This window comes from Spermophilus citellus (assembly GCF_964194105.1).
Source record: "Spermophilus citellus genome assembly, chromosome: 3".
Classification (NCBI taxonomy): Eukaryota; Metazoa; Chordata; class Mammalia; order Rodentia; family Sciuridae; genus Spermophilus; species Spermophilus citellus.
In genome coordinates, this window is record NC_138184.1 from 200,085,129 (window position 1) to 200,100,014 (window position 14,886).

The following is a 14,886-nucleotide window of genomic DNA, read 5'->3' on the forward strand; positions in this document are numbered from 1 at the left end:
ATCTAAGAAGAGGGCGATTTTGGGCAAATGATGTGCATACCTTTAGTTGGGGATGAGATGAAACATACGGAATCTAAGTCAAATTAAAAAAAAAAAAAACCACACAATACAACTCAATACAGAGGAGTATTTCTTCTCTGATTCTTCTAGCACCTTCAACATTCTTCAAGTATCTGAAATACTATTAGTTAGCACCTTTGTATTATGAACAAAAACAAGTACCTCAGTTCATGTCTGTCTAGGTCAGCATGAATGAGGTGGATCGCACTCACAGGAAAGCATTTTGAGGTAGTTTAAACCTTTGGAAGTTCTGGTTTTAAACTTCCCTCTGTGGAAGATATTCAGAAGCCACAAGTGGTGCGAATGTTCACAATTTTTATTTTTCAATTTTTATTTTAGTTTTTTTTACAAAGGTTGACATTTTCCACAATAGGTGTGAGAGTGTTGAAAAAAAAACACAAAATTCCAGATCTTTTGGGGAGGGGGAGAGGGAGTGGGAGTTAATTAAATCTTATTGCACAATGCTCTGATCAATCCTGCTTCTCTTTTGCCCACAATTTAAGCAAGGAGTTGTGCAGAAGAAATGGAAGAATTCAGCTTTCAGTTAAAAAAGAAGAAAAAGAAGAAATGGTAAAGAAAAAGTGTTTTTTCCCCCCAGATTTCTTTTTTGATTTTTAATTTAGGTTGAGTTCATTTATTTGAAACAGACTGGGCCAATGTCCACACCAATTTCTTGGTCAGCGCCACCGATGTCCAAAGGTGCAATATCAAGGAAGGGCAAGCGAGACGGCTTGTTTGTTTTGTATTCAATGATCGTCTTTCCCCATTCATTTGTCTTTTTCTGTTAAAAAAAAAAAAAAGGAAGGAAAGAGATATGTAAAGTAGGATTATTCCTGCATTGGATAACATCCTCACTTTAGATTTTATAATAAGCACTTTTTGACTTGTTTATAGCATTCTGACGATTTTGTTCCAGATCAACAAACTCGTCTCTGAGAGTGTAGTGTCAAGCATTTCTTTACGGAGAGGTTCTGCCCAGCCCAGCCTAAGTTTTGATGCATTTAAATATAGTCCAAGAGGCTTATTTCTACAATATCATTTTCAAAATTGGGATGTGTGTGTGTGTGTGTGTGTGTGTGTGTGTGTGTGTGTGTGTGTGTATTTGGGAAGAGGGAGTTGGGTACGTATGTAGTACTGCCATGAATGAAGTCTAAATTTTATCCTAATTGTAACATATTGAAGGGAATATGTTACATATTTTCTTTTTTATAAAGAAAATTATCTAAAGAAAAAAATTAAATATAGGCCATACTAAGAAGTAAAATAAAAATACAACATGACTGCAAATTTTAAAATTATAGGCTCTGTAAATCTCAAAATTTAAATTCTTGGCATACATTGTAATATAAGAATTAAGCTAAAGGAAAAACAACTAATGCATACACATAGTAGTTATTTCTGTACTTCAGAGTACTTCTGAAGGCAGTTATCTGATAAGAATTCTCTGGATTTATCCATCTGAATTTAAGTAAATATCTTTATGAAAAAGAGTGAATAAGTTAGGTTTGTCATTTATCTGTTCATCTAATGATCTAAGCTAGAACTCCCCCAACCCCACTTGCCAAACAAATACTATTCCCACATTTTACTATTACTTACAGAGCAGCCATCTACAAGAACAGTGTAAGTGAACCTGCTGTTGCCATCGGCAACAAATTCAACATCATTGGAGCCTTGCAGAAGGATAGCCTTATCCAGACTGCCAGTCTCCCCATCCATGTATGCAATGCTGTTCTTGCAGTGGTAGGTGATGTTCTGAGAGGCATGGTTGGCCAGCAGGCGCATAAAGGCAAGTTGAGTAGCCATTTCCTTGGAGGTCACTCCTTCTACATTGTATTCAAACTGCAGAGGATAAAATGGGAATCCCAGTTAAGTGGAGAACTCAGATTCTAAAAGTAAAATTAAAACAACAACAACAACAACAAAGAACCAAACCAGTCTGGTAAAAGGAGGAGTAATGGACTTATATCCAAGTAAGGAAGTACTTAGGAAGTAAGTACTTTTTAAGGAAATTCAGGTTCACTTGTCTTTGAAGCATATGGTGGACATAAGATCTACTAGGCTAAGGTGATATTATTTAATAATGGCACCTGTTTTAGGTAAGCATTAATGTGCACATAGCAATGAGATAGAGATTCAGAAGTCAACCTTTTTCTATACTATATCTCTAATATGTGGAAATCTAAAAGGGATTCAACAAAGTTGGTGAAAAAAGTTTGATTAAAAATTCAGGAAAACTGCTTTTGTTCTGAAAGCACATATGCATAGCTATTTGCTGGCCAGCACACCTTCACATTAAATGACATTGGCCTGCTTTTCCAATGATTATCAACCAAGTCAAATTTGGACAAAAACTTGGAATTACGTGTTTGATCCATTCAACCCATCTTTCACAGTCAAGGACAGAACTGGTAAGATATCGAAACACAGACAAGTAAAACACAAACAATCTTAAGAAAATAACATTTTATAGAGTGAGGAGTGTTTGTAGGACACCTCACCTGGCTACCACCATTCATGATTTCTGCTAACCAGACGTGCTTCTTGGCCTTGGTGCTCCTGTACCAGTTCTTGGCTGGGATATGTTCAGGTTGGGCCTTGATGCAGGTTTCACCAGTAGAGAAATCACAGTATACTTTGATAGCATCCATAGTGCATCCTTGGTTCGGGTCAATCCAGTAGTAACCTTTTCAGAAAACAAGACCCAGATAATTAACCTTCTTACTGAGTAGAACATAGATTCTAATAATAATTAGTCAAAAATACTGATTTTCATAAGTAACTTTTTTATGGTACTGTGATATTATCTGTTCCACATTTATCAGGAAGAAAGAGGAGGCTATGTTTCGGATTAGACAGTTCCTTCTCATATCTCCTCCATGCAAAATCAGAGCAGGGTATTTACCCATGAGAAGGTCAAAAATCTATGTTAAGGGAATTCTGAGGATGCTCACTGGTTGGGAGAAGAAAATGATGCTTCATAAATTGGCTAAAATTTCACATACTGTGAGTTTTATACCAAAAACATTTTCACTTGAGATATCAGTGGGAATTGAGTTTGATGAGCTCAACCTGTTAGAACAGTCAGTGTGGCTGGGACATTTTGACCTACCGCTGCTCCACTCTGGGTGGCTGAGTCTTAAGTCTCGGCATGTGCGAGCTGGGTTCTTCCTAGAGCCTTCAGGAGTAAGAAGGGTCTCAATCTGGTTGTTGAGGGACTTCAGGGTGGCATCCACTTCATAATCCTTGGGTCTGAGAGAAGGTGATGAGCGAGGCTGGTCAGCCCTGTAGAAGTCTCCTTCATAACCAAAGTCGTAACCACCACCGCTTACACCAGGAGGCCCAGGAGGCCCAGGGGGACCAGGAGGGCCCTGTGAAGGTAGAAGTGAGAAAGGAAAAGCTTTGAATGCAGCTGCAGTGAGAGAGACATCCATGCCAGCAGATTTTCAATGGAGCTTCATACAAAAGCAACAAGGAATCAAGTTAAAGTAAATAACTTGTTCCGGGGCACACTTATAGGCATGGGCTTACAAACCTCAATGCATATAGTCCATATTCAGATACCTTAGAAAATATATTGAAGTGGGGCTACTTCAATGTGTTATCAAAACTGCCTTGGTTTAGTCTGAAGAAAATTTTCCTCTAGTCAGTGATGTTCTTTCTCATTTCACCAAATCATACTTACAGCAGGTCCTTGGCTACCCTGAGATCCTCGAACACCAGCAGGTCCGACACTACCAGGATGTCCAGAGCGACCATCTTTGCCAACAGGGCCAGAAGGACCAGCAGGACCCTAAAGAAGAAGGAAAACAAGTGCATGTGAATGAGCAAATCCACACCAGGCAGATGTGGCCTGGGCCTTACTGCCCTTGTTGGCCTCAATTTCAGAGATGACCTATCTTTTGGATGCACCTACCCTAGGGCCAGCAGGACCGACAGGGCCAGGAGAACCTTGATCACCATGTTGACCCTTGAAAGAGAGAACAACAACAACAGAAAAATCACACTTTCAGAACACATGTCAATAGACAGATTTTCTCCCCCCCCTAAATTGAATAGAAAACTTTAGTTTGGACTCTGGACTGAGAAAATTGAAAATGTAAAGTGGGGCTCTTTTCTCCCATTATGTCTATTACATTCAATTATTTTTTTTTTCCACGAGCTATTTCAACAGTGCAATATTAGTCATTCCTCTAATTATATTTATTTTAAGTGGGGTTGAAGGACATTGTTGCCAGGAGATTTTAATATATGTATTTTTCTATCTCCCTTAACCCTCACCTTTTCGTCTGGGGATGAAATAGCATCATCACTGACAGACATGGAATTAGCCAGAGTGGGAAATGGGCACGAGGCAGGATGTTTTAGAACAATAGCAGTGAAAATGCGGAGGAGGTCCTTCTGAGCTCAAGGCCTTTGAGGTCAGTGTACATGTGGAATGGCCACGTTTTACTTACAGCGAGACCTGGAAGACCCTGTAATCCATTGTGTCCTTTTATGCCAGGAAGACCTCTGGGCCCTTTATCACCAGGCTCTCCCTTGTCACCTCGAACGCCTTGTGGGCCCTGTAAGAAAAGAGAACAACAGAGAGGACTTTTAGCTTTTTAAAAATGATGCTCACTTTTCTATAAATTCTGTTTACCCTGTTTGTGAAGGTAACTTGAGATATGCAAAGGTCTAGATAGGTTCTCAATTCTTCTGATAATCTCTGCTTTAGTTGAGCTGTGGGTGAAAGGGCTAGATGCCGACGATTGTGTAATACAAACAAGCAGAAAAGCCTTCAAATAGATCGAGCTATCTGAATCAAATCTTTTTTTATAGAGTAAAATATTTTAAAATTTGAAGTCTAGCCTATATATATTATCAAACTTCTGAATAGATAATGTGTAGTTATAGATAATATATAATAGATATAGATAATAGATAATTTGGATGGATTCTTCCTAAGGGTTAATTTGTATAAAATCTCACTGTGTACGTACACTAGGACCTCTTGGACCGACAGCACCAACAGGACCAACAGAACCAGCAGGACCCTGTAAATGGGAAAAGAGAAACAAGTCATCAGCTAAGCCCAAGATCCTTCTCTCATGCTCCTGCTCTCTCCCACTGTGGAGAAGACAAGAGGAGTCCTGAGGATGATAGCATTAAGGGAATGGTATTTAGACTTACAGGTTCACCGCGGTTTCCATGTTTGCCAGCGGGACCCACAGTGCCATGGGGACCAGGTGCACCTGCAGCACCAGCAGGACCAATGTTGCCAGGGTAACCGCGTTCTCCCTACCGAAGGCAAAATGAAGCTTAGCATCAATCTGTATTTTCATCACTTTTAAGTTAGTGAAAAATGAAAACATGTACTGACCTTGTGTCCAGGTTGACCATCACGACCTGGAGGACCATCACTTCCAGGATTGCCCTGTGAAGACACCATGCAAATTAATGCTCTTGATGAGGCTCTGTGGCCTACTAGCCCCTTCATCTCCCAACCCCTTCAAGGGAACTTCTTTCAGACTGTTAAAGGGATAGGGTCTTCAAAGCTAGGTTTTCTTTGAGATATTTTTAATATTTAAGCTCCAAATTTAAAGTGTGATAGTTAAAGACCCATTCTGCGGCCGAAGAAGCGGTTCATATCTTTCAGTCCTGAGAGTTCATTACATGTAGATGTTATGGAGAAACAGATCATCTAGTTCAGAAACTTGGAACAAGAGAACTTTAGCTCAGCACGCGAAGTTCCACACAATGAAATCCTTCTCGGTATTATTTTACAAACCAAGTGTTGTACTCACATCACGACCAGCTTCACCAGGAGCACCATTGACTCCAGGACTGCCCACTGCACCAGGGGGACCACGGGCCCCAGGAGGGCCTGCAATGCCCAGAGGACCAGGTTCACCCTAAAGAAGATAAAGCAACATTTCTCTCATTAGATGAAATGCTAACCTCACTCTCCAAAAACAACCTTCAGGAGATTCTAGTTTGAAAAAAAAAAAAAAGGCAAACTGGACTGCAAAACGTCAGGAGGTGTCAGTAGTGTTGTGCTTGCCTGCCTTCTATACACTCAGAAGGTCAGTATTGAGTAGTTATAGAATTTTGCTCTGTATAAAGCAAACCTAGTTGCATCCAATATCCCAAATGAAAATAATTCAGATAGTTGATAAGAGTTTATGGAGATGATTTCTGGCTGCTGTCACATATAAGGTTAAATGGGATGATTCAGAATTTCCAGAATTTCATTCTTCCTGCACGATAAATGATGCCAGCATTTCATATTGCAGAGGAGTAAATGCAATTAGAGCTTATATAGTTCTTAAGCGTGTAGAAAGAACAAAAATCATTCTGCATAATGTTAAGCTGTGTCTTTATAGTGTGTGTCTAAGTAAGGTGGTATTAAAGCTTCTTAGATAAGTGACATGTGATCTGTATAAAGAAAATGCCATGAATAAAAATCTTAAGTGGAGTTATTCAGTGATCAATCTGTCACATTTGAAGTGGCAGCTTTTAAAATCTTTTATTATGTTAATGAGAATCAGAGTGGTGTCAAACACTCACCAAAGCACCAGCAATACCTGGCAGACCACGTTCGCCCCTAGAGCCAGGGAGACCCAGAATACCAGGAGCACCAAGAAGACCCTGAGGACCTGGGGTGCCAGGAGGTCCCTAAGCAAGAGAAAAAATACTGAGTATTACTGGTAAGACCCTGGTTGATAATACAGTTTAGTTTGAGGATTATGAAAATGAGTTTACAAAAAGGTTTATGTCCTAATAGTGGGATGTATCTTTGATATCTTTTCTCTAGTGATGACAGTGAGCTTATATCTTGGCATGTATGTATTTTTTTGTACCCAATTCCTCCTTAAGATCAATGGTACAACATTTAACAATATGTAGTTGAAATTAATGAGGCCATTTGCAAGGGGGATAGAGTTTTCACACACTCCATGCAGGGAAGCAAATCTTGATTTTGGCCTCTAAGGTCTAATAAAGGCACTTTTTCACTTTTTTTTTTTTTAAGGAAAACTTTACTGAAAAAAAAAATTTTGAGGGGAGTGGTACTAGGGATGGAAGTGAGGGGCACTCAACCACTGAGCCAATCTCTAGCCCTATTTTGTATTTCATTTAGAGACAGGGTCTCACTGAGTTTCTTAGTGTCTTGCTTTTGCTGAAGCTGGCTTTGAACTCTCTATCCTCCTGCCTCAGCCTCCCCAGCATCTGGGATTACAGGCGTGTGCCACTGTGCCTGGCAACTTTACTGACATTTAAAACACATATATGATAAAGCACTTTCAAAGCATCAATCATACTGGATGATGCATGTTTGAGAAATCAGTAGCTTACTGATATTGATGAATGTCCAGTAGGATGGCCACAGCAATGGAATTCTCTTAATTCTAGAAACTTAGGTACTCTCGACAAACAGCTTAAGGGCTGTCGTGATAAAGAGTGAGTTCCCTCCTTTGCTGCAATTCCTGTTATGTGCTTTCTGAGTATCTGCTGAAGCCTCAGCACCTTAATGTGTGCTGGACAGATTTCCTGGCTCAACTGAGCTCTACGCGAGAGCTTGCAATACTCATTAACAAACATATGCCAAATTGAGGATTCGCGTAGGGGCTTTATTTTAGCTCAACAATAGGCAATAAGAAAAAGGAGTTTGAAATTACTTACAGCAGTACCAGGCTCTCCAGAGGGACCCTTTTCACCAGTGAAGCCAGGTGGGCCAGATGCACCTGTTTCTCCAGTTCGGCCAACGGGACCTTGGTCACCACGAGGACCTCGAACCCCTTCTTTACCAGCAGCACCAGGGGGACCAGGAGGGCCAGTGATACCCTGTAGGCAAATTTACAAGGTTATTTACTTTCTGTTGAGTATAATGGACCTGGAAGAGAGCCACGACGTTTTACATACCAAGACTCAAGTAGTGAGAGGAAGCAAAACTACCCTGGCTGTTGTTTGGATTTAGAGTTTTTAACAACCTCATAGAAAGAAGCAACTTCTGTTATACATTTCCTGAGGCTATGACACAGCAAACAATCGAGGCAGAGTTAGTGTCAAACTTCTGTGAGGAAACGTAATGTCATGCCACCAGGACCCTAGCATATTAGAATCAGAACCATGCGAAGTTATGAGAGTTAATTTTAAGTGAACGGGACTTTGGGTTTTGGAAGATTCTGCCCATTTCTTTTTGAAGAAAGCCAATACTGGCATTTTGTTCATAACTTAGGAACCACATATGCTCTCAACTAGGTTTAATTAAATGCCTACAGGGAATGAAGATTTTTCTGTTATGAACCTGTAAAAGGATTCCAAGAAATCAACATCTTTGCTATTTCCACCCCCCCCTGAAACCTCAACCAGAAGACTTAATCCTTGGTAATTAATTAAATTCTCTTGAGTCCTGACAGGAGAGTCTGAATCAGAATTAAATTAGAGGCCAAACCACCTTTAAATTTAGGAACAATTATACCTTAACAACGGAGGTAGAATGTTAGCCATAAAGGGTAATTAGATATAGAAATATCTGATATGTGACTAAAACCGTACTGTTTCTTTATTTTTAACAGAGATCATGCCCTCAAAATGAGATTGGTGTTTGCATGAGTAAAAGCCTCTTAAATTGATATTATAAAATATAATTTGTGATGGTTTTGCCTTAATGATTGAGAAAAACTGATTTTACATCAGGAAAGTAATAGCAAATATTAGCGATATGTTTTTATAGAGAGTTGCTCACTACTTTTAAGTTGCTCGCTAGTTTCTTATCAGAGGCCGGATTTTTTGGCTAGTGTAAATGAAGACATATTTGGAGTGATTTACTTACAGAGGGCCCAGGGGGACCAGTTCGTCCAGCAGCACCAGGGAAACCAGTCATACCCTAAGAATGAAGCACATTAAAATTCCAGTCAAACTAACTCCAAAAATTTGGATGAGAGGAATTTCTCCTGTGGAAAATCCTGATGGGACTAGGGATGGACCAAAGAGTAAGTAGTAGGCTGTTTCCTATTGGTATTATTCAACCAGGACTCTGAAGACCCTCCTCCCCACCTATTCCTTATCAACATGCCACCAGTTACTGTGCCCATGTTTTGCATTAAGGTTTTGACTGTTCTTTTTGAAATACATCTTAACTCATGGTTGTAACAGCAAGAATATAAGACACTATGTCACTGTTACACATTAATGTCGTATACATTAGTGACTATCTTAACTACCTGACTAAGAGAATGGGAACAAAATAACTAAAGGAGAAATGTTATTTATAGAGGGTGTGTGTAGAAAGAATAAATGACCTAGGGCACTATACACAGCCACCCACTCCCACTACTCAGTAGAATCCATTTCTGGGGAGCTCTGCGTCTCTAGAAAGTCAAACTGGCAACACTAGATACAAGGGTAAGAACTAGGACAGGTAGGAAAAGGGAGAAATCAAAAACTACTCTGTGGGTTGTGTTGAAAATAATAAATTAAAGACATATCATTTCATTAAAAAAAAAAGGGATAAAGAACTATTTTATCCACTTCACAGTTAAACCACTAGGGGTCGACCTTGAGTATTACCTCAAGTGAGGTGGTAGAAACATATCCTGCATTGAGCCTCAGCTGGGATTAACATCCAGAGTGGCTGACCTTACCTTCAATATCAGAATTGCTCTGATTAGAATGAACTTGAATCTCAAGAATCTTCTAGTAAGAGTTTAAATTAACTAAAGACTTCAAAACTTTCAAGTTATTCCTAATAGAATCTGAAGAAAGAAGAGTGATCAGAGTCCATTGTAGATACTTACAGGGGGTCCTCCATCACCACGACCTCCAGCAGGACCAGGGGGACCATTTGGACCCTAAGTGCAAACAGAAAGATGAGGTCAAACTCCAAAAGAAATGATTCTTATACATGTTACTCTTTTTCCAAAAGGATCATTCCCATATCCATTAGAAGAAAATCCATAAATGAAAAATTATTATCTGTGTCATATAAAATAAATATTCTTACTTAAATATTACCACCCTGTGGTTAATTGAAGAATACAAATAAGATGATACTAGCAAAACTTTAATGTTAATTGGTGTGCAAAGGTTAACTTTAAAAAAAATCATCTTTCTGGTATATTCCCTAGTATACAGTAGGTACTTGATTGATGTGTGTTGAATTATAAATCTCATGGATAACTATACAGGCTATGTTGACCACCAGTGAATTCAACTTACAGATGGGCCAGCAGCTCCAACGGGGCCGGCGGGACCAACAACACCATTTTCACCCTTAGGTCCTTTGGTTCCTCTCTCTCCTTTAGCACCAGGTTGACCAGCGGCACCCTGTTGGAAAGGATCTGTTATAGCTCTGGTATTCTGATTCACTCTGCTTCCCAACCTGGTATGGTGTCAGATCAATCTTCATTATGTGATACTCACAGCAGGACCAGCAAATCCATTGGGACCAGCAGGACCAACCTCACCACGTTCACCCTAGATGGAAGAAGGGATTTTAAAAAGCCTTAGCAATCCTAAATTCATGAATGTTTAAAAGTTGTGAGGTATGAGAGTCCAAATGATCCAGATTTTTACTTACAGGGCTACCCCGAGGACCAGCTGGACCAGCAGGACCAGCAGCACCAGCTTCACCCTGTAATGGAACAAATGATGAATCTGCTAATGTGCCTAATGCAGGTGCTCCAAGAGGCAGGAAGGACGAAGAACAGCAGTAGACAGGGCTGTTGTCAGAGTTTGCAGATTTCTTGGAAGAGATAACTAATGTACATCTCACAGAGCAAAATGAAGTGGATTCTTACTTTACTTAATGCTGTATTCATTTTAAGAGTTGAAGTGGTATTGGTTGTTCTCTTGCAAAAACACTATAAATCAGAACCCACAATACCAGGAGGAGGACATTTTAATTTTTAGATGGACACAGAGCTGATCTATTTGCTGCACTCTTTGCAATACAATAAATAAGGTCTATTTTAAGTGGACTGCTTGATGTGAAATGGGCACAGTATGTATTTTATTGATTTTTTACAATTGAAGGCTTTGAGAAGGCTTAGTGCATTAGGATATTGTTAATGGGCAACAGGGAAAGTCTGTAAAACAAACGATAGGGATTAAAGTATAGATCAGATAGCTGGCACATCTATAGGATGGGAAAGAGAACTTTAAACACAGAGCATTTGTTTCCTGCTGCCCTATCACAACAGCTAGGTTTTTAAATAAGTGGGCTTTATACCAAGCCATAAAAATGAATTGCTGGGGCTCTTTGGGACTAGGGAAGGCAGGAAATTTTAGATAGTGCTATCAGCTCATAGAGTTACACTTAGTGAAAATGCAAGCTTACCCGGTCACCTGTAGCTCCAGCAGGACCAGGGGCACCTACAGCACCAGGAGCACCCTAGTAACAAAAGGAAACATGTCTTATTAATTAAAAACACTCCACACCTTCAAAAGTGAACCTTGTCATTCCTGCTGCTAGGCCTATGCAGAGACTGAGCACTGTTACTGCACATTGTGGTTGGACATCAAGAAATCTTGGATCCATTTCAGTTCTAATTATTAAGACTATGAGAAGCCACTTTCAGGAGAACAGAACTCTAGTAATAAAAGCTACGAAAAATGTGTAAATCGGGGGCAGGCTAAGAATTTGGGAGATCTGAATTCTGCTCTTATAAAAATTACTTGGAGATCAGTAAATTGATTAGCCTTGTTTGGAAATGTCAGAACTCTATGGTTCAAAGGAAAGAATGGGCTACAGAAAATCATCTCTGAGGGAGAAGTGAAAGAAAGAACCAAGGCAGACTGTGGCCTGCAAGTGTCATGATGCTGATACCCTTGGTAGGGTAATTATGCTTTTATGTATTTTCTTTGGCATCTCTATGGCATTAACAGCTGATCTTTATGGCTGCTCTTAGACAAAGTCTCAAGGCAGACATCTGAGTAACTACAGGACCTTGTTAAGAGTTCTGGCTTTTTAAATGTAAAGGCATTTACATTTGTTATTTGTTTAAAGCCTCATTATCACTTCAAATACTTGTTTAATGTTCTATTAAACCCAGAGCTTTTTGTCTGTAGGTGGTATATTTAATATTAGGGAAGTTAGAAAATTCCAGATGTGATTTCCAAAGGAGTATGTCCTGTTGAATTTTTCTTTTGGAACATAAAAAATGACATTATTAGTGGTGGATCCAGGAAGGAATGCAATACTATCTTACTAAATTTGCTATTTTTGAAAACTTTCTCAATTCAAATAAAATTCAACTTACACGAGCACCATCTCTGCCAGGGTTACCAATTTCACCTCTGAGGCCAGGTTCACCCTGAAAGTATAAAGCAAGAGCAACTTTTTATTTTCTGAACACATTTTTGAATCAAAATTAATCTGAAGTGATTTTATAGAAGACTCTATAATACCATTCATCATTTAAGATATTTAGTACATTTCTCAATTCCCTACCCTTCCATAGGATGTTGAACAAGGAAAGAAATTTTAAAAATAATAATAATTCAAGATCCATTCCAGATTATTGTCAAACATTTCCCCCCTAATTTCCATATACCCTTCTGACGCATAATCAAGCAAGGTACAAATTCATGTGGACAGAATTGTAAGACAACATCACAATGGGTTGCAGGGCCTGATCACTCTTACGGCATAACTAATGCAGCAGCACGGTTGACAGCTGTTCAATAGAGCTTCTTCCCATTAATTAGGGCAGGATGAGGCATTATTGTTAGTGGCATTAAAATGAGCCTCATGTATTACTCAACACCATCTGTTTGCGTGAAATTCCATGGTAGTGAGGAATTTTGCCAGATTAGTGAGTTTAGAAATGCGTAGGTGCTAGGTGGCAGAGGGAAATGTACATAGATAGATATCAAAATGCTACCAGACCACCTGCCAAGAATTGTAAAAAAAACTGGGCATCCTTGTGAGGTCCCTTTGCCAGGGTTCATCAATAGTATGTATTAAGGGCCAACACTGAGAGGATACCTTTTCTCCCTTGCCTCCAGGTATGCCAGCAGCACCCCTCTCTCCTGGGAGTCCACCAGGACCAGATGCACCAGCAGTGCCTGGAGCACCAACCACACCGGGTTCACCCTTGAATCAAACACATGCAAAATCAATTATTTCAGTGGCAAAAGGAAAAAAAAAATGAAGAAATAAACTCTTGAAGAATTCCAATTTAAACATTTAATAGGTAGCATTCCTGCTTGCTTAGAGACACAAAGGAGGGCCATTGAAAGAGGGAGAATGTAACAGGGAGATGCTATCAATGACACAATGACTAAAGAAAAGAGAGTTGTGGGAGTAGGTGGCTGTGATTCTTCTATAACCTGCTTCCAATCCTCTTAAGGAAGACTGGCCTGGAGAAGGAAATGATGGGGACAATGGGAAGCAGAGAGTGAAAAATGTTTGTCCATAAACCTTTTTCAAGGATAAGTCTCTTAACCCGGGGGGGGGGGGGGGGGCATGGAAAGAGACCTTATCAACTGGGGAGATATTTGTGGTTTTAGTTTTCTTAAAAGAGGAGACTATAGATTCCATTTTGTATGAACCTTCACAATTTCATGTACTTAAAACTATTGACTAGCTTCTGAGATGAATAAGTCCCTATGAAAGGATCATCTAACACAACTCTATTTCCTTTCTTATTTCTTCTCTCCCTCTTACCTTGTTTTCATTTATTCCCTATAATATACTTCCACATACTAAAATAACCTACTGCAACGACTCTACACATTTTCTGCCTTGAAGGTAAGAATCAGAAGTTAATACGAATTGCCTTCTTCTTCCTGTGTTTCAAGTAATCTGTTTTCCAAACGTGTATAATTCCATCCACTTTAAAATCTGAACTACAGATTCTGCTTCAAAACACAAACTTTCAAATTTATTTTTTTGGGGGGGAGGGTGAATATAGTATCCAGTTAATGTTCATTATTATAAACTCTCATTGTTAAAATTTAACTTTTAAAAATTTTAATTCAAGGGTGGGATATTGAAAGGATAAAGTTTGTTTTCTGAAAATAATGTCCCCATATATAGGATGGTTCTTGTTTCAAACAAAGGCATAAACAATGTAATGAGAAAAGGGTAAAACCACACTAATTCATTACTGTTTGAGGCCTCTCTGCCTCAGTTTTCTTTTGGAATAATTTAGGTCCCCTGGACTGCTTACTAAGGTGGAAATCATCACAGAATTGGAAATAAATAAAAATATGAAAATTTTTCCTTTTCTTATAAAGAGTGTATTTATTATTGGGTATAATGCCAACAAAGTATACAACCCAAAGTTTTACCTTGTTTCCATCAGGCCCTGGGGGTCCAGAAGGACCTCGGCTTCCAATGGGACCAGCAGGACCAACAGCCCCACTCTCACCTGGGGGACCACGTTCCCCCTGTAAAGCAGAAATTAGGAGATGTCACTTTCAGAGCTACCATGTTAAACCCACAGTTCACATTTGTTCTGCCATCTTTCAGCAAATTAAAATTTTTTTGTTTCTAATTTCTCCATTTGTAAAATGATGAGATGGGATGAGATAATCTATAAAGTCTCAATTAGTTCTAATGTTCTGGGATTATGATTCTAAAATGTGTTACTTCTAAAGTATAATGTCCAACCTTTGGAATTTATTTCCTTTTTTTGCATCTGTGATAAATCCATAGGTAAAAATAGAAGTTGATTACACATAGCAGTCAAAGGAAAAGATTGTGGCATTAGAGTGGAATAGCAATGTCAGATATAGATAAAGATTATATCTCTGCCCCCTTTTTCAACCTCATGCAATAATGATGTAACAGTTATAATATTCAACTCCTCAGTTGTGTGTATATATGTATCTATCAAT

The 14,886-nt window shown here is 39.1% G+C and overlaps 1 protein-coding gene across 1 annotated transcript in view; it reads right to left on the reverse strand.

Annotated features, from left to right (window-relative positions):
• Nucleotides 1–361: 361 nt before the first annotated feature.
• COL1A2 (collagen type I alpha 2 chain) overlaps nt 362–14,886 on the reverse strand; it is a 35,374-nt gene continuing 20,849 nt past the window's right edge. The window contains 22 exon segments of the mRNA XM_081284437.1: nt 362–841; nt 1,660–1,902; nt 2,562–2,746; nt 3,173–3,431; nt 3,746–3,853; nt 3,977–4,030; nt 4,518–4,625; nt 5,043–5,096; nt 5,233–5,340; nt 5,423–5,476; nt 5,847–5,954; nt 6,610–6,717; nt 7,723–7,884; nt 8,876–8,929; nt 9,840–9,893; nt 10,261–10,368; nt 10,465–10,518; nt 10,622–10,675; nt 11,381–11,434; nt 12,303–12,356; nt 13,031–13,138; nt 14,338–14,436. Coding sequence (XP_081140563.1) covers nt 695–841; nt 1,660–1,902; nt 2,562–2,746; nt 3,173–3,431; nt 3,746–3,853; nt 3,977–4,030; nt 4,518–4,625; nt 5,043–5,096; nt 5,233–5,340; nt 5,423–5,476; nt 5,847–5,954; nt 6,610–6,717; nt 7,723–7,884; nt 8,876–8,929; nt 9,840–9,893; nt 10,261–10,368; nt 10,465–10,518; nt 10,622–10,675; nt 11,381–11,434; nt 12,303–12,356; nt 13,031–13,138; nt 14,338–14,436 — 2,337 coding nt within the window. The 3' untranslated portion in view covers nt 362–694.